A 24145-nucleotide genomic window follows, 5' to 3' on the forward strand; every position below is an offset into this window, starting at 1 on the left:
CGAGTCGAATCTAACACAAATGACACAGCTGTCACACACTCACACTCTCTAAAATACATTGATAGCTTTGAGTAGTGTGAAGATGTATGTCCCATATCATAGCCTACAATAAATTCACAAAAAACATGTCTTCTGTCAGGGATATTTAGGAACAGGCTGGTGGCACTCATGTTAAGTGTCCATGTCAAAAATATAACACTCTCACAAACATAACACTTCACTGTGCTCTATTGTAACAAATGTTACAAAACATTTCAAACACATAACCATACCACACAAACATGCACCTCAAAAACAAAATCTTTGATTCTGTCACCATGGAACTACATGGCAGGGAACATGGATTTCGTTTGTTGTGCTGTTGGCACTTTTGTGCAAATTAGTATAAAAATTAGTGGAAATGTAATCTTACCATCAAATTAGTATTAATGCAGATATAAATATCTTATACCAAATTATGGCATGTTACAAAAAAAAAAGAAAAAATCAGAGTCCTCGTCTCCAATTTATGAGTCCAAATGTAGTTAATGCTCTGAGTCCAAGTCCATCAATGATCAAGTCCAAGTCAAGTCATGAGTCCTTAAAATTAGGGCATGAGTCGGGCTTGAGTCCGAGTCCTGGACTCGTGTACTACAAGCCCGTTATATATGTATTTTGAATTATCTCATTATTTTGACATTATGACCTAAGGTGCCTTCTAAATAGTGTTGCAGTACTCGAGACTGGTCTCAAAACCACTTTTTGAAGATCTCGGTCTCGTCTCGCAATTGACCACATTTTTACTCCATCTTGTCTCGGTCTTGGACAAAGAGGACTCAGGATTTTATTCCAAAACTGGTCAAGACCACAACTGTGGGAATTTCACTAAATTGCTGATGCATTGTCTGATTTGTTTGTTAACATCGTTACTGTGATCAGATGGAAAAATTGCTGCTTCAAATGCAACCAATAAGTCGAATCTTTGGGATGAACCAGGAACAGACAGTAGAAGGTGTGACCGACCTGTCAAACCAGACAGGAAGGCCACGCCTTCGGAAACATCAGCTGATAAAAGATGCATCACCAATAACATCCGGTGACACTCTGAGGAAGACGACAGTCGTACGTCGAAACATGTCAGGTAAACAAACCTAAAAACTAGATGTCTGATAAAAAAGAAAAAAAAAACTAACTATAGTGTTGTGTTAGTTGTGTCATCATCGTGCTATCTTTCTTTCTTACGGTGTGAGTAATTTTTCAACCACAAAACGTTAAAGTATACTTTAGGACTTATTTTTGTACTTCATAATTGTTTTGGGCATACTTTGCATGGAAGGAAAATTGACGTGGTGATCTTTGTTTACATGAAAGTAGTATCATGCTAGCTCGTAGGGGGTAGGGCTTTCCTTAATGTCATGCAAATGAGCACCATTATGTGCCCGCCCTACACCCAGAGTAGCTGAGATGGAAAACTTTGAAGGCGATTTTCTCCCTTTTCTGTTTTAAGAAGTATACACTTTCCAAAGGCCACACATTCTTCAAATATTGTCAGATCTCCACATGGAAGGCATCATTGGAAAGCTTAGAAACTGTACTTTCTGAATCTGTCAATAACTCAAAATGCCCCTGGGCCGACATGTGTCCCTGGATTCTGTGATCTGCCACATATTATCAGCTTAGAGGGTGTGAGCATGGATCAGGGCAAAGTCTTGGCTGTTACTTCATGGCCCACTCCCATGTCAGTGAAGGAGCTACAACGTTTCTTGGGGTTTGCAAACTTTTATCGATGCTTCATTTGTGGGTTCTGCATGATCACCACTCCTCTCATGACTCTGCTGAAAAATGGACCATGCCGCCTCCAGTGGAACCCAGCAGCCGAAGATGCATTCAACCAGCTCAAGTCCACATTCACTACAGCCCCTATCTTGCAACATCTAGATCCTATGAAGCCATTCATCATGGAGGTAGATGCCTCAGAGACTGCAGTAGGAGGGGTTCTCTTTCAGTGTCTTGGGGAAAAGCCCAAGCTGCATCCCATCACCTTCTATCCAAGAAGCTCACCCCCACCGAACGGAATTATGACATTGGAAACCAAGAGCTCCTGGCCATTAAACTGGCACTAGAGGAATGGAGGCACTGGTTGTAAGGTGCTGCCCACCTGTTCACCATTCTCACTGACTACAAGAACTTGGAGTACCTAAAGACAGCTAAATTCTGAATCCCTGCCATGCCAGATGGGCCCTATTGTTCACCTGATTCCAGTTCATGATATCCTACCACCCTGGCTCCAGAAATACTAAGGCCGACACCCTCTCCAGAATCCATAACACATCAACTCACACATCTGAATCCACTCCCATTCTTCCACCAGCCTGTTTTGTACATGCTATCACTTGGGACATCGATAAAGAAACCAGGCAATCTCAACCAGCTAACCCACCTGAGAACTGTCCTCTTGGACTCATGCGTGTGCCACCAAGACTCAGACGTAAACTCATCATATGGACTCACCTCTCTCCAGCCACAGGGCATCCCAGCAGTCATTGCACTTACCAGCTTCTGAGGAGCAAATACTGGTGGAAGAAAATGGTCTCCGATATCAATCACTTTGTCTCCTCATGCTCCACCTGTGCCCAAGCCAAGGTAACTCAAGCTTCACCTGCCGGTAAACTCTGTCCTCTCCTGGTACCCCAATGACCCTGATCACACATTGCCATTGACTTTCTCACCAACCTACTGCAATCCCAAAGCAGTACAGCCATCCTGGTGATCACAGATCGGTTCTCCAAGGTACTCAAGCTCATCCCATTACCTGGCCTGCCCACATCATTTGAAATCACAGAACTGTTGTTCAATCACATTTTCCACTATTATGGTATTCCTGAAGACATTGTTAATGAGCGCGGTTCTCAGTTCATCTCCACACTGTGTCCAAATTCATGGACAGGCTAGGAGTATCAGTAAGTCTCACTTCAAGATATCACTCATTCCAATGGCCAGGTGGAGCTCATGAACCAAGAGGTGGGTTGCTTTCTTCTGCATGAGGAACGAGAAAGACTGGGCATGATTCCTCCCCTGGGCCAAATATGTACAGAACTAAATAAAACACTCTGCTACTCAGTTAACCCCTTTCCAGTGCGTTCTAGGCTATCAACCACCACATTTCCCTTGGGATGATGCACCCACTCAGATCCTGGCAGTAGACTCTTGGTTCCAAAGGAGTCAACAGATATGGGAGGAGGTCCATTAGAGACTGGAGCACATCAATTCAAAGTACAAGCAATTTGTTGACAAGCACAGAGGAGAGACCCCAGAGTATGCCCGAGGGGACGAAGTGTGGGTATCCACTAAAGATTTGAGGGAAACTCAACACCTGCAAGAAGCTTCAAGCCCAATACATCAAGATAAGATAAGATAGCCTTTTATTATCCCATGGGGGAAATTTACATTGTTACATCAGCAAAAGAGCAGCAAGATATAGAAAAAACTAGATAGAACTCGACGCCAACGGCGTCGATGGGGATGCCTCCACCCGGTAGACTACATGCCTTATTAAGTTGTGATTTGGGGATGGACATTTGACCTCACAGCAATCTTGACCTGGTGAAATTACTTGTATTAGCCTTGGAGATATTGTGTTCACATGGTTCTCGGACAGACATTTGACCCCACAGTGACCTTGACCTTAGACCTTTTGATGTCAAAATCTAATCAGTTTATCTTTGTCCTCAAATGCACAAAGGGTGACTGTTTGGTGAAATTCCTTTCATCTGCCTTGCGAACACAATATCTCCAAGGCAGATGAAAGGAATTTCACCAAACAGTCACCCTTTGTGCATTTGGGGACAAAGATAAACTGATTAGATTTTCAGATCAAAAGTTCTCAGGTCAAGGTCACTGTGAGGTCAAATGTCTGTCCGAAAACCTTGTGAACGCAATATCTGCCTTGGAGATATTGCGTTCACAAGGTTTTCGGACAGACATTTGACCTCACAGTGACCTTGACCTGAGACCTTTTGATCTTAAAATCTAATCAGTTTATCTTTGTCCCCAAATGCACAAAGGGTGACTGTTTGGTGAAATTCCTTTCATCTGCCTTGGAGATATTGTGTTCGCAAGGTTTTTGGACAGACATTTGACCTCACAGTGACCTTGAACTTAGACCTTTTGATCTCAAAATCTAATCAGTTCATGTTTGTCCCAAAGCACACAAATGGTGAAAGTTTGGTGAAATTCCTTTCATTAGCCTTTGAGATATCGCGTTCACAATGTTTCGGGACAGACACACGCGGACAGACATTTGACCTCACAGTGACCTTGACCTTAGACCTTTTGATCTCAAAAGCTAATCAGTTTATCTGCCCCCCCAAATGCACAAATGGTGAAAGTTTGGTGAAATTCCTTTCATCTGCCTTGGAGATATTGTGTTCACAAAGTTTGCGGACAGACATTTGACCTCACAGTGACCTTGACCTTAGACCTTTTGATCTCAAAATCTAATCAGTTCATGTTTGTCCCAAAGCGCACAAATGATGAAAGTTTGGTGAAATTCCTTTCATCGGCCTTTGAGATATCGCGTTCACAAGGTTTCGGGACAGACGGACGCACGCGCGCATGGATGGACGCACGGACAGATGGACAACCCGAAAACATAATGCCTCCTGCACCTTACGGTGGCAGAGGCATAAAAAGATAAGGCAGTGAAGAGTAGTGCAAAAAGTACTAATATACAAAAAAGATATAAAAAGAAATAAACTACAAATTTGCATAAATTAACAGGTTTGCAGATATACAGTTAGCATAAGTGTATTATACAGGTGGTAGTGCATGTGTAAGTATTATACAGGTAGTATTACCAGTATTACACAGGTCGTATTGCACAAGTAAGTAGCTATATTGCACAAGAGCCATTTTAACAGTGTGTAGCTAGCAGTTCGTTGTGAAGTACTGATGCTGATAGTCAGTGAACACAGTATACATTCAGAGGGGTCTCTGTGGATGTAGAAGTGATCTGGACAGTATTGTTCATTATTGTGAGGAGTGTCTGGTGCTGTGCTTGGTGAGGTGCCGGTTGTACAGTCTCGCAGCAGTAGGGAGGAAGGAGCTGCTATATCTCTCCTTAACACACCGCAGATGGAGGAGCCGGTCACTGAAAGAGCTGCCCAGTGCTACTACTGTCTCCTGCAGTGGATGGGAGGTGTTCGCCATTAAGGATGACAACTTGGCCAACATACTCCTCTCCTCCACTACGTCCACTGAGTCCAGTGCACAGCCCAGGAGAAATCCTGCCCTCCTAATCAGCTTGTTAAGTTTTTTCCTCTCTGCTGTTGTGATACTGCTTCCCCAACAGACAACTCCGTAGAATGTGGCTGATGCCACCACAGAGTCATAAAAAGAGTTTAGAAGTGGACCCTGTACTCCAAAGACCCTGAGCCTCCTCAACAAGTGGAGTCTGCTCTGGCCTTTCTTATACAGGGCATATGTGTGATCAGTCCAGTCCAGTTTATTGTTCAGATGAACACCCAGGTACTTGTAGCGCCTAATGATCTCAATGTCCTTTCCCTGAATGTTCACTGGGGTAGGTGAAGAGAACCTCATCCTGTACAAGGTAGTGTGCAAGGTCAACAAGGTCTCCTACAAGCTCGAGCTCCCACCTCACTGTAAGATGGCTCCCACATTCCATGTATCATGGAATGTGGGAGCCATACAAGGTCCCCTAGCCACAGACACAGCCACCCAAGGACCTCCCTCCCTAGATCTAGAAGGCAACCCCATTTACCAAGTCAATAAGATCCTCAACTCCCATTGCAGACAAGGACAACTCGAATACCTGGTTGACTGGGAGGGGTACGGTCCAGACCCCCTTCTCAATCAAGAGTTCCACAGGGAACATTCCATGATACATGGAATGTGGGAGCCATCTTACAGTGAGGTGGGAGCTCGAGCTTGTAGGAGACCAGCACCAAAGAAGAGAGATCACCCAAGAAAATAAGTTATTCCCAGAGGGAGCTCCTTGGGGGGTGGGGTGGGGGGTGTCTGTCAGTAACAGTGCTAAAAACCTGAGTTCAGAGCAGCCTCCAAACATGGTTGCTTCAGACTACACTTCCCAAGCACCACAGCACCCCTCATCACTAGAATTCTAACCTCAACACCTGTCTCTAATTTACCGGCAATCACCTTCCCTATATAAGCTCAGCTCTCACACTGTGACTTTGCGAAGTATCGTTCTGTGTCCCCATGCCTGACTTTACTGAGCCGTTTGACTATCTGCCTGACTTCCCGTTATTGAACTCTGTTTATGTTTATTTCTGACTTTGTTCTCTCACCTGATCACTGATATTCTGTTCGCCAATCAACCGACCCTTGCCTGTCCCTGACTACATCTCCAGTTTCCCGATTTGGCTTTGTTTACAGTTTGCAATGCACCCGCTCTCCCCTGCGTTTGCATCCGTAAGTGCCTGCACCCTGACATACATTTTATATATATATATATATATATATATATATATATATATATATATATATATATATATATGCAATATACACAATATGCAGTGTAGAATATGCAATATACAGAATATGTATAAAAATATTGCACACAAGAAATATATTGCACTGTCATGAATATGTTGAAATGTATATTGCACTATAATTAGGTTGCACAAAGAGGTATAATTGCAATACTTTTGTTTGATGAAATTACATGAAGAGGTGTAAGAGATGAATTCTTTGATGAGAATGTATTAATATAAATCCATCATTTATGTTAAAGCCAAAACTACTGTGAGAGCTGCGCTGTTACAGAAAATTAATCAACACCTTCAGAGTCGAGACTTCAACAGTGCTGTGGGACATGTTAAAATACTGGCATGGAGATTCAACATTTTTTTCCTTCATAACTTAGAGCTCAGGGCTTTTCTCGACAATAACCAAAACCAAGAAAAAAAAAGTAAGCCGTGAACTTACATATTGTAAGTATGCAACTGTAAGTATTGCAACTGATCATATTTTATTCCTATGTGCAGGTCCCAGTCTGTGGTGGAGCCTGGAGTTCTTAAACGGCCAGAAAAAATCAAAAGCGAGGAGGAGAACATGCAGCCACTGCTTTCACTGGACTAAAAGGCTTTCTTTCTAATAGCAATGAGCAAACATCAAGGCGTGAACACTAGGGAGGAAGATCACCCAGTTCCGCCAACTGGGGGAAATGGGGGAAAAAATGTACAAAAAAAAATGTTGAAAGAGATATAAGATGTGCAACAACACATCTGGAAATACTGGGCTATTTTTGAATCAAACAGCTAATGGAAGACATCCATATGTAATTATTAAGTGCCAATTGAAACCTGTAAATACACTTCAGCTGTAAGCGTAGGATTCGGGAATTAATTGTGACATGAATACAAATGTAAAGACTGCTGTGAATATTCTGTATGTGCTTCATGTAGAGCGGTGTTGTAGGGCACTAATGGCTTTTCATATTTCGATTTTCCAAATCAAGTGCAAAGCTCAGGATTTACAATTTAGGATTTATTATTTATGATTAGAACATAAAATAGAAAGGCGTATGGCTATTAACTGTGTACTACAAATATAATGCTTTCATTTGAGTGAATATTGAACATCCAGTGTTCAGGTTTTAGTCTTTTGACGTTGCAAAAACCCCTTTACGCTGCAGCAAGGCATAATGGATTCCAGTTTTTTTTTTTCAAAGACGTTATTTCGGCACAGCCTGAGCTTTGCCATTAGAGTAGGAAGAGACTGTGTATGGCCTAGAGGGTTTGTTGCTATATATATTTTTTCATTTATTTATAGTGACAAATATTCAAGACATTTTCCATCTTTATTTATTTCCAGTCAGGATGCTTAATCAAAAATCTACATGATGTTCATTTTTAGCTAGATATAAGAATGGGCTAGTTTATGTTTCTTTTAATGAAATATTTTTTAAAAAGAAAAGAAAAAGATAAGTATTGGCACTGTTGTAATACGCCAGCATTAATATCTGTAGTGTATTGTGCTCACCTGACAGCGATGAATCCTTGTTTCTGTTGATTAGATCTGTTAATATTAGATAACAAATGTGACACTAAAGAAGCGATTTCTCAAACCAAGGACTGGAACATGACAGGAACATTGCTTAGCCAATGGATATTGGCTTTTCAGCATGGTCAGGTCATTAAGGTTCTTTCACTGCATTATTTGATTTGTTCCAGTTTCTGACAAGTTTATATATGAAGTTAGACTGAGGAATGCATTCAAGCTACAAAGTGTTGACCTTTTTAATTTCCAATGCTGAGTGGATTTTGACCTAGAACTCATTTAAAAAGATACAAAACCTAACCATCTAAAGGCCTCTTGAAGAAACCTATTGTGAAACCTATACTGTAGTGTACACACTTAAGCCTGATCTGGCCAGGATTAAATTTACATGGGGTCCTGGGCTAATCTCATATTTTACAGATATACAGTACACTACGACCCCACTATAATGAACTTCTTGAGGGACGTCCAAATAGTTCGTTATACCGAAAAGTTCGTCATTCTGAAATGGACTCACTTGTCACACCAAACACTCACTCTTATGTAAAACAAGACCAACTGTGTTTCATTTATATTTATGCTGAATTCACTTACATATTTGCAAAGTAAAGGAAATAAGTCACACTCGCCATCATTTGCTTTCTACATCTTATTTCTTTTCAGCCCATTGTGTTGATTGCAGTGAGAGACAAACTCTCAGAGCTGTTTTTCTTTTGCTTTAAAAGTTGAAATTGAATTTTTGCAGATACCACCTTCTTTGGACAAATTTGTTGCTTTCTTACCATGCTTTAAACAGTCCAGGATATGAAGTTTGTCTTCGACATTGTCACATCCGTGTGCCTCAAACTACTATTCATGTAGACACACACAGCACCATTAGGACTAATTACCATGCACCCGTTCTGGATTAGATTGCTATCACAGCATGCATACAGACTTTGCGAAGTTTCTGTGCTTAACGTTGTGTCTCATGCTACTAAGCCTTTTGTAGCGCTGTGTTGATATTCTGGTTTCCGACTCTGTTTTGTATTTTGTATTTTGCCCTTTGTCTCCGCCTTTGATATCCTGTTTGTGCCTTCACTCTGATTTTTGATCATTGATTTGGATCTGTTTGCCAGTGTGTTTGTAAATAAAATTCTCCGAGCAATTACTGTACATCCATCCGTCACCTACATTTTCTGACAGACGGAGAGTATCTTATGTTTATGAGTTGCTAGGCAACAGTGCTTAAGAAGTAAATACTCAAGTAAAATGGTTTAGCTTGTTAAATAAAGTCCTTTTAAGGGATTTTTTGAAGTCAATGATCACCATTCTCGATAATTGTTAGTGATCGACACCTAAGCTAGACTAGTTAAGCCTTCAGGGCATTAAGACGTATTGTTAACATGACTGCAGACTCGATTACTTCTTGTTTGTTTCTGATGGGAAGAGGAACACATGGCTCAGTGATGTGTTGTTTTTTTTTTTAAGACTCCGACTCATTGTCATTAAAGGCAGGGGACACAAACTTAGTTTGTTATATGCGAAAGTTCATAGAAAAAGAGTTCGTTATAGCACGGTTGCAGTGTACTAGTTTTCACCAAACAAACTGGTCGTCTTATCGTTTTTGTTTAGTCCAGATGCATTTTCTATGCAGAGGTCACCTCGTATTGGAAATAAAAATGTTTGACTGCTGCTACTTGCCATATTCAGTCTAGTAATGCACGCATCAGTGGCTCTGTATGAGATATTAAAACACTAAAAAATGGATGTTTCTCATATGCTTTGGGGTTATTTTATTGTATTTTCAAATTATTGCTGAAACTTTGTTTCACCCCAAACTGAAATAAGAGCCAGTGTCTCTTCAACTGCTTCGAGGCCATATTGTGAATAGACTGTGATCATATGACCAGAGAAATTCACTCCTCCTGTGGTACTTTTTCCTGCTGTCCAGATGCAAGATTTTCTTTTTTAATCAATGAGGAAACATGTGAATAAATTATTACTGACATTCCCCTGATAAACGAATCCAATCCAATTACGGCTTAAAAAAAACATTTGCAAGGTTTAACTCACTAAATAATAAACATCTCACCATAATGATTTGCCATATGGTTTAGACTATCCATGTTGCAGATGCTAAGTACAGTGGTGCTTGAAAATGTGTGAACCCTGTGGAATTTTCTATATTTCTGCATAAATATGACCTAAAACATCATCAGATTTTCACACAAGTCCTAAAAGTAGATAAAGAGAACCCAGTTAAACAAATGAGACAAAAATATTATACTTGGTCATTTATTTATTGAGGAAAATGATCCAATATTACATATCTGTGAGTGGCAAAAGTATGTGAACCTTTGCTTTCAGTATCTGGTGTGGAACCCCCCCCCCCCCCCCCCCCCCTTGTGCAGCAATAACTGCAACTAAACTTTTCCGGTAACTGTTGATCAGTCCTGCATACTGACTTGGAGGAATTTTAGCCCATTCCTCCATACAGAACAGCTTCAACTCTGGGATATTGGTGGGTTTCCTCACATGAACTGCTTGTTTCAGGTCCTTCCACAACATTTTGATTGGATTAAGGTCAGGACTTTGACTTGGCTATTCCAAAACATTAATTTAATTTTTCTTTAACCATTCTTTGGTAGAACGTCTTGTGTACTTAGGGTCGTTGTCTTGCTGCATGACCCACCTTCTCTTGAGATTCAGTTCCTGGACAGATGTCCTGACATTTTCCTTCAGAATTCGCTAGTATAATTCAGAATTCATTGTTTCATCAATGATGGCAAGCCGTCCTAGCCCAGATGCAGCAAAACAGACCCAAACCATGATACTACCACCACCATGTTTCACAGATGGGATAAGGTTCTTATGCTGGAATGCAGTGTTTTCCTTTCTCCAAACATAACGCTTCTCATTTGAACCAAAAAGTTCTAGTTTGGTCTCATCCATCCACAAAACATTTTTCCAATAGCCTTCTGGCTTGTCTACATGATCTTTAGGAACCTGCAGACGAGCAGCAATGTTCTTTTTGGAGAGCAGTGGTTTTCTCCTTGCAACCCTGCCATACACACTATTGTTGTTCAGTGTTCTGCTGATGGTGGACTCATGAACATTAGCATTAGCCAATGTGAGAGAGGCCTTCAGTTGCTTAGAAGTTACCCTGGGGTCCTTTGTGACCTCGCAGACTATTACAAGCCTTGCTCTTGGAGTGATTTTTGTTGGTCAACCACTCCTGGGGAGGGTAACAATGGTCTTGAATTTCCTCCATTTGTATACAATCTGTCTGACTGTGGATTGGTGGAGTCCAAACTCTTTAGAGATGGTTTTGTAATCTTTTCCAGCCTGATGAGCATCAACAAAGCTTTTTCTGAGGTCCTCAGAAATGTCCTTTATTCGTGCCATGATACATTTCAAAAACATGTGTTGTGAATATCAGACTTTAATAGATCCCTGTTCTTTAAATAAAACAGGGTGCCCACTCACACCTGATTGTCATCCCACTGATTGAAAACACCTGACTCTAATTTCACCTTCAAATTAACTGCTAATCCTAGAGGTTCACATACTTTTGCCACTCACAGATATATAATATTGGATCATTTTCCTCAATAAATAAATTACCAAGTATAATATTTTTGTCTCATTTGTTTAACTGGGTTGTCTTTATCTACTTTTAGGACTTGTGTGAAAACCTGATGATGTTTTAGGTCATATTTATGCAGAAATATAGAAAATTTTAAAGGGTTCACAAACTTTCAAACACCATTGTATGTTCCAACCTCTGTTCCAAAGACATTTCTGAGTTTGCTGAATCTTTAACTGAGTCAAAATAAGCAGGGCTCACCTAATTGTGTCAGTTCTTTGGTATTAAATTTGCATCGATCACTCTTAGCCTTTGCCCTCATCAACAAAGTTCTTTATTGGTTTCTCCACTTAAAATTGGAAGCTAATTCAGAGTGAATTAAGTTGAGGTATCTGCTTTGTATCTTTATTTATGGTACTCCTGGTGCTGGAGTTTAGTGTTTTTCCCTGAACATGGGTTAAAGGAACAGTCCACCGTACTTCCATAATGTAATATGCTCTTATCTGAATTGAGACGAGCTGCTCTGTACCTCTCCGAGCTTTGCGCGACCTCCCAGTCAGACGCGCTGTCACTCCTGTTAGCAATGTAGCTAGGCTCAGCATGGCCAATGGTATTTTTCGGGGCTGTAGTTAGATGCGACCAAACTCTTCCGCGTTTTTCCTGTTTACATAGGTTTATATGACCAGTGACATGAAACAAGTTCAGTTACACAAATTGAAACGTAGTGATTTTCTATGCTATGGAAAGTCCGCACTATAATGACAGGCGTACTAACACCTTCTGCGCGCTTCGACAGCGCATTGATACTGAGCTCCGTAACTGAACTTGTTTCATGTCACTGCTCATATAAACCTATGTAAACAGGAAAAACGCGGAAGAGTTTGGTCGCATCTAACTACAGCCCCAAAAAATACCATTGGCCATGCTGAGCCTAGCTACATTGCTAACAGGAGTGACAGCACGTCTGACTGACTGGGAGGTCGCACAAAGCTCGGAGAGGTACGGAGCAGCTCGTCTCAATTCAGATAAGAGCATATTTCATTATGGAAGTACGGTGGACTGTTCCTTTAAGCCTGTGACTTAGGTGACTCGTGTTGTACATTTAATTGCTGAACCTCAGAAACTGGAACTATTTGATTAAGAATTTGCTGATACATCAAGAAAAAAGGTTAAACTGTGTAGCTTAGGATGATTCCAGGCACAGACTTGTAAAGTACCTGATACTGCACATATATTACATAATATGACAAATTAAGACACTTTGCATAATCTGCTCGTTGTATTACATGCATCTTCAAAATCTGATCAATGTCTAAAATTAACTTCTGCTAGCTTCTGCAACCAGCTTGTTGTGTTGTTGTTTGCTTGTAGTTGTTTTATATATATATATATATATATATATATATATATATATATATATATATATATATATAAGTAAAAATTGCATAATGTTTGTCAAGACAACAACTTTGACAGTAACCTTGAGTATTATGACATAATGTCTTAGGATGGGGTTTGGTGGTAAATGTGACCTGGACAGATGGATATGTTTACACTTGTATCACATTTATAATAATACAAATGTCTTCTCAGAGCACCTGAAATGGTTCAAACAAGTCTGTAAATGTGGATACTCCCTACCTAGATGTTTACATTACAGGCATTTAGCAGATGCTCTTATCCAGAGCGACATATAACATACCCAGAGCAGAGTGGGGAGCAGTTGGGGGTTAGGTGTCTTGCTCAAGGGCACTTCAGCCACTTCTGGTGGTCCAGGGAATCGAACCAGCAACTTTTAAGTCCCAAAGCTGCTTCTCTAACCATTAGGCCATGATATAAGATGGAAAACTTTTTAATGCCAGCTAAATGCAGCAGAATTGACAAGACCAATTTGACTTCGATTTAGGCCAAGACATGTATGTAGGTTTGAATTTTTGCATGGAAGACTTTTGACTAGATTCTTATAAGCCTACAGTCATATTCTGGTGACGTTCTGTCATAATAAGTACACATTTTGCTGATAAATCATGTCATATTGCTCTTTTGTGTTCTAATCTAGTCTATAGCTAGGTAGTATTATTTATTTCCTGTCTTATCTTCTGTTAAAATTTGGAATATTTGTACCAAGAAAGTAAACTTGATATGGATTCTCATATGGTGCTGTAAAGTGATCAGTCAGTACTAATATCACTGTCAGTACCAGTGGTTTAAGATATCGCTAAGTTTTTCATTTATACTTTAACTCATGCATACAGCTTGTCAGGTTTTTTTTTATTGTATATAAATATTTTTAAGCACTGGGAATGTTTCTTCAATTGTTTCCATTTCAAGCCTTGTTTTCTATGAGCACTCATGTGAGTAAAATGTATTACCAACACAACCAAAGCTACCCCTCTCACTGAAACAAAGAATAGCTCCCTGCTTTTCTAAACACACCTTGCTGTAGGAATATTTCAGTATTTCTTGTGTACTTGAAGCTTTTTTCCCCCAAAATTGCCAGTTTAACTTGCATATCACCTTGATTGTATATATAATGATGATGATGATGATAATGAAAGACCCTATACAGTGTGCTGATGATATTAGAAAGGAGACCACTTGTGATTTCAAGGGAAGTGTTAAACAGGTTGTTAAATATGTGTATATGTTGTTATAAACAAAATGCTGAAATAAGTTATGTAACTGAAACAGAAGTACGAACAAAACAACCAATAAATATTGACACGTCTTATTTAAACTCCTATTTTTCATTGTTAAAGATCTCTGTGCGTTTCCTTGTTTGTGCTTTTGTGTGTCTGTTAGGAAGCTTGATGGGAGTTTAGAGTGCATTATTAATCCATGCTGAAATTTCTCTGATTGAAAATGAATAATGGCCAGGAATGGTAAATACTTGAGCAGCTGCACTTCATTATTGTACTTAAGTACTATCTTGGTAGATTGGTACTTTACTCAAATGTATAATTGCACTTATAAGTAAATTTACAAGAAAATCATACTCTTTAATCCTTACATTTTAGTATCCAACATACTAGATAAAAATCTTAAATACCATGATATGCCAATCATGTTGTGTGTAAGCTTCACACCTGATTGTTTACTGCAATAATCACCAGCATTTTTTTTTATCACTTTCATTCACAATGGAAAGAATGTTCACCTCAGCTTTGTCAATGCTGCCATTTCAAAGATTATTGGACACTCAGTGATAAAGGATCCCAAGCTTAATAATCAACAAACAAACAAGTAAATAGCTATATAAAATTTACATTTTTGATCAGTTAAAAATATTTAGGTTTTACACTTGAATACTTGCATAAGATTTAAATGTTGATCATTTCAGATTTTCACAAAAGTTTTTTTTGGGGCTGCATACTTCTTATAATTAGCATTTAGACACTAATCATCTCATCTCATTATCTCTAGCCGCTTTATCCTGTTCTACAGGGTCGCAGGCAAGCTGGAGCCTATCCCAGCTGACTACAGGTGAAAGGCGGGGTACACCCTGGACAAGTCGCCAGGTCATCACAGGGCTGACACATAGACACAGACAACCATTCACACCTACGGTCAATTTAGAGTCACCAGTTAACCTAACCTGCATGTCTTTGGACTGTGGGGGAAACCGGAGCACCCGGAGGAAACCCACGTGGACACCATGCAAACTCTGCACAGAAAGGCCCTTGCCGGCCATGGGGCTCAAACCCGGACCTTCTCGCTGTGAGGCAACAGCGCTAACCACTACACCACCATGCTGCCGACACTAATCATATTTTAAGTTAATGGTGCTGACTGCAAAGTCATCTTAAATTTCCAAAAATTTTTTTATTGTGCATGGCATTTTCCTATGTCTCGCAAGAACAATATCAGGTGGACGAGATGTGATCATTTTGATGTGCTGAGGGTTGCTTTTCTTCTTTTTGGGACCGAATATCCGATCTCTTGAGGTAAACAGTATGGCTCCACGGAAACAACCAAACACGAGGAGCTTTAACTAATTAGCATAACTATGGAACTGCATCACACGAAGATGACGACATTGTGACTCTGCATTGACCTCGGAGAGTTCTGAGTTGCAGGGATGTAATTTGTGGCTAACCTTCGTGAATAGATCTGTGAAACAAAAGACGAATAGATCTTTTCTCTGTTACTACTTTTGTGTTATCATTTTTTTTTCTCTGTAAGATCAAAACATTAGGTGTATAACTCCGTACTCACTACCATGAAGTCGAGCCCATGCATTCTAAGGCTAAGATAGCTAAGCGCTAGTTAGAATGATTTAGTTATCTGTCCAGAAAAATGACAACATCTAACCTTGCTCTATCTTGCAGTTGCACTCACTAGGCAGGCTTTCCTTTTCTTTTCTCTTCCGCAGGCTTTTAGCTGGTGGGAGAGCGGAGTCTGCCATGTCTGCCCAGGCTGACTTGTTTTGGTTAAAAGTAGGTCAAACACGCCCCACGGTGGTCATGTGATATTGGTGCTCACTTGCTTCGGCAATCTCCGGAATCCTAAAATGCAGGACGCTTTTTATCTCGGCAAAACATTTACACATAGGGTACATGGTGTGTGTAGCAGCGCAACATCTCGAAAATCCAACAGCAATAGAAATAGAAGATTTTGCCCAGAATTCAACTTTGCAGTCAGAACCTTTAAGGAATTTCTTAGTACATTTCCCACCTTGAGTATTAGCCCACTTATTATATCATCTGGCCCACTTTTGGCAGCCAGGGCACAGCCGTACTTCCACCTTTATGATATGAGAGGGGTATATGGTTAAAACTTGGATTAAAATTGAAACATTGCAAAAATACTGGTTGCATTTGGGTCATTTTTGGGCCAGATATCAATCGCCATTAAAATTTTACCTATGGCTACTTCAGATTGTGCATATGGCCTACAGTGTGATTAACTAAACTGTAAAATCCATTCCATTTGTCCCAGATCAATCATCTGCTATCTGAGCTAGCTAATGCCTTCCCCACACAACATGATAATTCTAATTTAGACTGCAAACTATGTCCTGATTTCAACTGGTCTTAAACCTTTATCTTTCCAATGGTCTGGGGTTAGATGGCCTCCGGCTTGCTCATTTGGGATAAATAAATTTATCAGGGAGAAAATTATTAGTTCATATGTTTAAAATCTTTATTTTTCTGTACAGGCACTTTGTGACAATGTTTACTGTTAACAGCACGGTACAAATAAATTGACTTGACTTAACCCCAGATCATCCATCTAATCTGTACACAGTCCAGTCATGGCTGCCCTGATTTGTTAATATAAACCATTTTCAATGAGCTTGTAGAGTATGAAGACACCAAATGTCGAACTGTCATTTATGAACTTTACATCAGGTATAAAACACCAATAAACATAAGCTGAACTGAAATCATCAGTGCTTACTGGAGTCATGATCATGACTGCCAGCATGTAGCCTTGCTGTCTTCTTGGCACTGACTTTATCCGCAGATTTTGCTGTTTTTTATTTGCTTTTTTGTTGTTGCAAAATGCACACACAACTAGCACAGACAACTGTTATCCATCATGCTCATTTTAGTGTAATGGCACAAGTATTTGTGAAAAATTTGACAACGTCCCAGATTTTAGAAGTAGGGGTTGATTTATGAGCAACATCTGAAAGTGTGTGGCTGTGATTTATTAAGATCCAGAATAAAAAGTGTTAATTAGCTTCTGCAATATGATGGTTGCCTATATAGATAGGGGATGTCTAACATGTGATTTATAAAGAATGATTGTGAAAATTACTTCAGGTACAAAGAGAGGAATTGATTTTTTTCCCCATTTTATTTGCCACACTATGTACACTATATACTTAGTCATAATATTACTTAAAGGTGACATATTATACCCGTTTCCGACAAGCTGACAGTTCCCTGAGGTCATAGTGAAATATCTGTGACATGCTTTGGTCAAAATACCACAAGAATAAAGCACCACAGCTCTCTTTTCACCCTGTCTAAACAGTCCTGTTCAAATCGGCTGATTTGAGCACCTGTTCCTTTAAATGATAATGAGCCACTGCTCACCCCACCCCCTTTTCTGCCAGCCAATCAGGTAGCAAGTCATATTCCTCATGAATATTCATTCACAAAGGCAAAATTACTCAGCCACTGGGGTTGTTTAAGCCAGTGTAGATTTAGTGCCATGCCCAAGCCTGGATAGATTGGGGAGGGTTGCGTCAGGAAGGGCATCCGGTGTAAAAAACAAACAAACAAGCAAACAAAGCAAACAAACAAAACCATCCGTCAAATATGCAGATCTGGATGATCTGCTGTGGTGACCCCTAATGTGAGAAGCTAAAAGAAGAAGAAGAAGGAAGAAGAAGAGTCATTCATAGAGCCAGTTCTCAAGCCATGCGTGAAGATATTCAGATGAGGGGACGGGATCATTCTCATGACTCCAATTGTGATGTAAAAAAGAGGAGCCAAATCTGAACGGCTTGTTGAAGAAGAAGAAGAAGAAGAACAACAACAACAACAACTTTATTTATCACAAATACACTTAAGCACAGTGAAATTCCTCTCTGCATTTAACCCATCTAAAGCAGTCAATACACACATGCACACGCATATACCCAGAGCAGTGGGCAGCTATGCTACAGTGCCTGGTGAGCAGTTGAGGGTTAGCAAGGGCTCAAGGGCACTTCAGCCAAGGCCTATGTTAGCTTAACTGCATGTCTTTGACATTCATGTTTTCTGAAATAGACAAAACAAAAGAAACTGACTAGGTGTCTTATTTCAGAGTTGATGGGTTGGTAGGCTCCAGATACCCACATGTACGGTACCAGACAAAAGTTTAGACACACTTTCTAATTCAGTATGTTTTTCTTTATTTTTATGAATTAAAAGTCATGCCATGTTTTAAAGTAATGATGGATGGCGTTTCTCTTGGTTGAGCAGTTCTTGACATAATACGGATTACTACAGTTGTGATGTTGAATAGGGCTATTTACTGAATTTTTATTCTTTACAATTTACTGTTTGATCTCAAATGCATTAAGAAGGCAAGAAATTAATCCACTAATTAACTTTGATGAGGCGCACCTGTTAATTGAAAAGCATTCCAGGTGACTACCTCATGAAGCTGGTTAAGATAATGCCAATAGTGTGCAAACTGTCATCAAGGTAAACGCTGGATACTTTAAAGAATGTAAAATATGAAACATATTTAGTTTTTTAACACTTTTTGTTTACCACATAATTCCATATATGTCTCATCTCATCTCATTATCTCTAGCCGCTTTATCCTTCTACAGGGTCGCAGGCAAGCTGGAGCCTATCCCAGCTGACTACGGGCGAAATAATTCCATATATGTTCCATATATTATTTCATAGTTTTGATGTCTTGAGTATTGCTCTACAATGTAGAAAATACAAAATATAGAAAAACCTATGAATTAGAAGGTATGCCCAAATTTTTGACTGGTACTGTATAATGCAGACAAATAAGAACAATAAGGGGAATAAGAACATGCTGACCCAGTACAGATATCTGTCTGTAGATGACTAGCAAGGCTCATATGCGTATAGTCCATTTCTATTGCAGACTCCATCCTTGCCCAGTTACCCTCTGGAGCATCCTATCATGCTCAGGCCATACAGCAAACCTTATGCTGCAGCAAATTTCCGTTCTCCTGCATAATTTACTAACAGAGCTGCTGCAGTGTGTCATGTGACCTTAAGCATGCAAACTGGTTCCTGTTCTCGACCAGCAACCTAATACTGTACTAGATTATTTACAATGAGTAAAATATTCTGATTATCATATTGCCAGTGGTATTTTTATTCCACTGTGCTGCACAGTCTCTTTTCTCTCAGCTCAAGATTAGTGAAGCTTCTTCATCCAGTGAGTATACTACATTTATCTCTGGGGCCTTTATGGACTACTTGAGACCATGAAATGCCAAAGCTAATACAAAAGTCACAATCACACCATCTACTCAACCCAGCAGCTTCCATGTTGTATAAATTACTTTGGTCTAAACCAGACAATCTGAAGTGGCCTGAAGGAAGCTCATCTGCTGGGAAAGAAAGAGAGAGAGAGAGAGTGCTGTGAGCCCTGCAGCGCTGCAATGGTGTCTCATACATTTCCTTAACATTCAAACATATGGAGTGTGTTACACAAACATGTCATATGCATATTAGTCACCCAATGCTAATTATTATTTATCTCATTTAAAATTATCAAATCATGCTCTTGTCCCAGTCAGTGTTTGTAGTTATTCTCATCTCATCTCATTATCTCTAGCCGCTTTATCCTTCTAGAGGGTTGCAGGCAAGCCGGAGCCTATCCCAGCTGACTACGGGCGAAAGGCGGGGTACACCCTGGACAAGTCGCCAGGTCATCACAGGGCTGACACATATGCCGCTTTTCCACTACCAACGCGGCTGAGTCGTGCCGTGCTGAGTTGGGCTGAGTCGAGCTGAGTGGGGCTGTTGGAGTTGCATTTCGACTACAACCGCGCTGAACCGTGCTGGCTGGAAGTGGGTGGACACATTGGGTGGAGTTAGTGAAAGTGGGTGGACGTCACGTGATGTCGTTAGGCGGCGCAAACAGTGACATCAGTGATCTTTTAAGCGGTAGTCTCACAACCCAGAGAGTAAACAATAAACATGGAGGACATGGAGTCGTTAGTGTTGCTGGTCTTGGTGCTGTGGCTTGTTGTCACCGACAACGCCAACAGATACTGGCAAGAGCGTATAGATGAGGCGAGGCGCATAAGGCTTCATAATTCTCGTAATTCGTAATTATTCTTCTTCCGGGTTTACGGTGTTTACAGATCCCAGCGTGCTCGCAGGGCGTGTGTGGGCATGTGAGGACACTCCTCCTCACCAATCAGTGCACAGGAGAGTGTCTCCTCATGCCCCTAGCCCCACTCGGCTCGGTTTGGCTCGCTTCAGCCCTACTCCAAAACCGTGCGAGTTTTGGGGGCTGAGCAGGGCTGAAGCGAGCTGAGTCGTGCTGTTCTTAGATAGTCGAAATGCGAGCTGTGTCGGGCTGAAGTGAGCTGAAGCGAGCTGAAGTGAGCTGAAAAAGGGTAGTGGAAAAGGGCCAATAGACACAGACAACCATTCACACTCACATTCACACCTACGGTCAATTTAGAGTCACCAGTTAACCTAACCTGCATGTCTTTGGACTGTGGGGGAAACCGGAGCACCCGGAGGAAACCCACGCGGACACGGGGAGAACATGCAAACTCCACACAGAAAGGCCCTCGCCGGCCACGGGGCTCGAACCCGGACCTTTTTGCTGTGAGGCGACAGCGCTAACCACTACACCACCGTGCCGCCCTGTAGTTATTCTTTAAAGGGACAATCCATCTTTGATAGAAATATTTCTCATTTTTATCTTTGCAATGCTGTGTTATTAATGTATATCTCTACAGTATGGATTACAGTTTCTAAATTATTAACAAATAATTAAATTAGAAATGTTTTTATGTGTCAGAAGCTTGACCTGAGTATTTAAAGGTTCTATCTGCTTCAAGAATGAATGGAGGATAAAATTTCATTATACATTATTCAAGTCACTTTTTTTTTTTTACATAAATTGGGCCTATAACAATGACATTTTAAATCATCACAATCATAATAGTGACATTTACAGTAAATTCAGCACCTGATATATTTATTGTGCAGTGCTTATTCTATATTACAAGCCTTAGAAACAAAATGATCTATATTAAACAATCACATTGGTATACAGTGGTGCTTGAAAGTTTGTGAACCCTTTAGAATTTTCTATATTTCTGCATAAATATGACCTAAAGCATCATAAGATTTTCACACAAGTCCTAAAAGTAGATAAGGAGAACCCAGTTAAACAAATGAGACAAAAATATTACACTTGATCATTTATTTATTGAGGAAAATGATCCAATATTGCATATCTGGGAGTGGCAAAAGTATGTGAACCTTCGCTTTCAGTATCTGGTGTGACCCCCTTGTGCAGCAATAACTGCAACTAAACGTTTCCGGTAACTGTTAATCAGTCCTGCACACTGGCTTGGAGGAATTTTAGCCCATTCCTCCATACAGAACAGCTTCAACTCTGGGATGTTGGTGGGTTTCCTCACATGATCTGCTCGCTTCAGGTCCTTCCACAACATTTTGATTGGCTTAAGGTCAGGACTTTGACTTGGCCATTCCAAAACATTAATTTAATTTTTCTTTAACCATTCTTTGGTAGAACGTCTTGTGTACTTAGGGTTGTTGTCTTGCTGCATGACCCACCTTCTCATGAGATTCAATTCATGGACAGATGTCCTGATATTTTCCTTTAGAATTCGCTGGTATAGTTCAGAATTCATTGTTCCATCAATGATGGCAAGCTGTCCTGGCCCAGATGCAGCAAAACAGGCCCAAACCATGATACTACCACCACCATGTTTCACAGATGGGAGAAGGTTCTTATGCTGGAATGCAGTGTTTTCCTTTCTCCAAACATAATACTTCTCATTTAAACCAAAAAGTTTTATTTTGGTCTCATCCATCCACAAAATTTTTTTTCCAATAGCCTTCTGGCTTGTCCATGTGATCTTTAGCAAACTGCAGATGAGCAGCAATGTTCTTTTTGGAGAGCAGTGGCTTTCTCCTTGCAACCCTCCCATGCACACCATTGTTGTTCAGTGCTCTCCTGATGGTGGACTCATGAGCATTAACATTAGCCAATGTCAGAGAGGCCTTCACTTGCTTAGAAGTTACCCTGGGGTCCTTTGTGACCTCACCGACTATAACACACCTTGCTCTTGGAGTGATCTTTGTTGGTCGCCCACTCATGGGGAGGGTAACAATGGTCTTGAAATTTCCTCCATTTGTACAAAATCTGTCTGACTGTGGATTGGTGGAGTCCAAAAGAGATGGTTTTGTAATCTTTTCCAGCCTGATGAGCATCAACAACACTTTCTGAGGTCCTCAGAAATCTCCTTTGTTCATGCCATGATACACTTCCACAGACATGTGTTGTGAAGATCAGACTTTGATAGATCCCTGTTCTTTAAATAAAACAGGGTGCCCACTCACACCTGATTTTCATCCCACTGATTGAAAATACCTGACTCTAATTTCACCTTCAAATTAACTGCTAATCCTAGACGTTCACATACTTTTGCCACTCACAGATATGTAATATTGGATCATTTTCCTCAATAAATAAATGACCAAGTATAATATTTTTGTCTCATATTTTTAATTGGGTTCTCTTTATCTACTTTTAGGACTTATGTGAAAATCTGATGATGTTTTAGGTCATATTGCAGAAATATAGAAAATTCTAAAGGGTTCACAAACTTTCAAGCACCACTGTATATTCCAAGGCTCATATATAATACAGATAATGTGGGGCCTTTAGACCGCTCCGTTTTTATGTATCATGGGTGGAGTAGTGATAAATTTACTATCTCGTCTACTAGGCAAGCGGAAGCTCCAATATGCTGCCCAGTCCCATGGTTAAGAAATCTGATTGACTAAAAGTGGAAGCTAACATATTTGATAGAAATATGTGTTTGACATGCTTGAACTGGGACAGGCTGGTCTGATTGCCACTTGTTTTGGTTAGTTAAATCCTTGAGATTTATCTTCACTCGCACTTTCTGCTGTCTGCCTCATGAAGGTTATGTTGACCAGTAATGTCTTTCTTCTTTTCATCAGAATATGATCCTGACAGGTGATGTAATGGTACATAATGTCTCTCTTCTTTCATATAGTAGTGTAGTCTAAATCAGTGATGTAATGCTTCATCACCCATGTCTGTGAAGGTTCTCAGTCATCCAGGTCATAGTAAACCATTGGTGCTAAAAAAGGCAACTGGACTTGCTTGAAATTCTTGAAGATGTTTCACCTCTCATCCAAAAGCCTTCTTCAGTTCTGTCTGACTAGTGGTATTTATCCTCTTGTGAATCAAAAGTAACTCTAAGGAGAGTCATTGAGGTTACATGGGTCGTTGAGACAGAAGCCTTAGCATCAAGGTCTACCGGAAACCCCCACACACAGACCAGTACCTACTGTTTGACTCTCACCACCCAATGGAACACAAATTGGAGGTCATTAGGACCTTACATCACAGGGCTCAGAACATTCCTACAGTGGTAGAAGGAAAAGAGAAGAAGCAAGAACACACAAAGGAAGCACTTCAGAAGTGCAGGTATCCCAACTGGGCTTTTGTCAAGACCAGAAAAAGTAACATAATGGACAGGGAAGAAAACAGCAACAAATGCAAGAACACTGTCATTTCCTACATTTCTGGACTATCTGAAAAACTCAGGGGGATCTTCTACAAACACAACATTCCTGTACATTTCAGACCCAGCAACACTCTGAGGCAGAAACTGGTCCACCTTAAGGACAGACACAAACAGGACAAGATACAGTAGTGTATGCAATTCAATGCAGGAAGGAATGCCCGGACCTGTACATTGGGGAAGCAAAACAACCACTTCTCAGGTGCATGGCTCAACACAGGAGATCCAGTTCCTCAGGCCAGGACTCTACAGTCTATTTTCATCTCAATAACAAAGGGCATTCATTTCAGGACTGCAGT

General features: G+C 40.4%; 1 protein-coding gene across 1 annotated transcript in view; it reads left to right on the forward strand.

Annotated features, from left to right (window-relative positions):
- clvs2 (clavesin 2) overlaps positions 1-7098 on the forward strand; it is a 105230-nt gene extending 98132 nt beyond the window's left edge. Inside the window, exon 5 of the mRNA XM_060916450.1 lies at positions 7005-7098. Within this exon, the coding sequence (XP_060772433.1) occupies positions 7005-7098 (94 nt within the window). The remainder of the gene's footprint in view (positions 1-7004) is intronic.
- Positions 7099-24145: the final 17047 nt, after the last annotated feature.

The sequence above is a fragment of the Neoarius graeffei genome, chromosome 3 (assembly GCF_027579695.1).
Source record: "Neoarius graeffei isolate fNeoGra1 chromosome 3, fNeoGra1.pri, whole genome shotgun sequence".
Taxonomy (NCBI): Eukaryota; Metazoa; Chordata; class Actinopteri; order Siluriformes; family Ariidae; genus Neoarius; species Neoarius graeffei.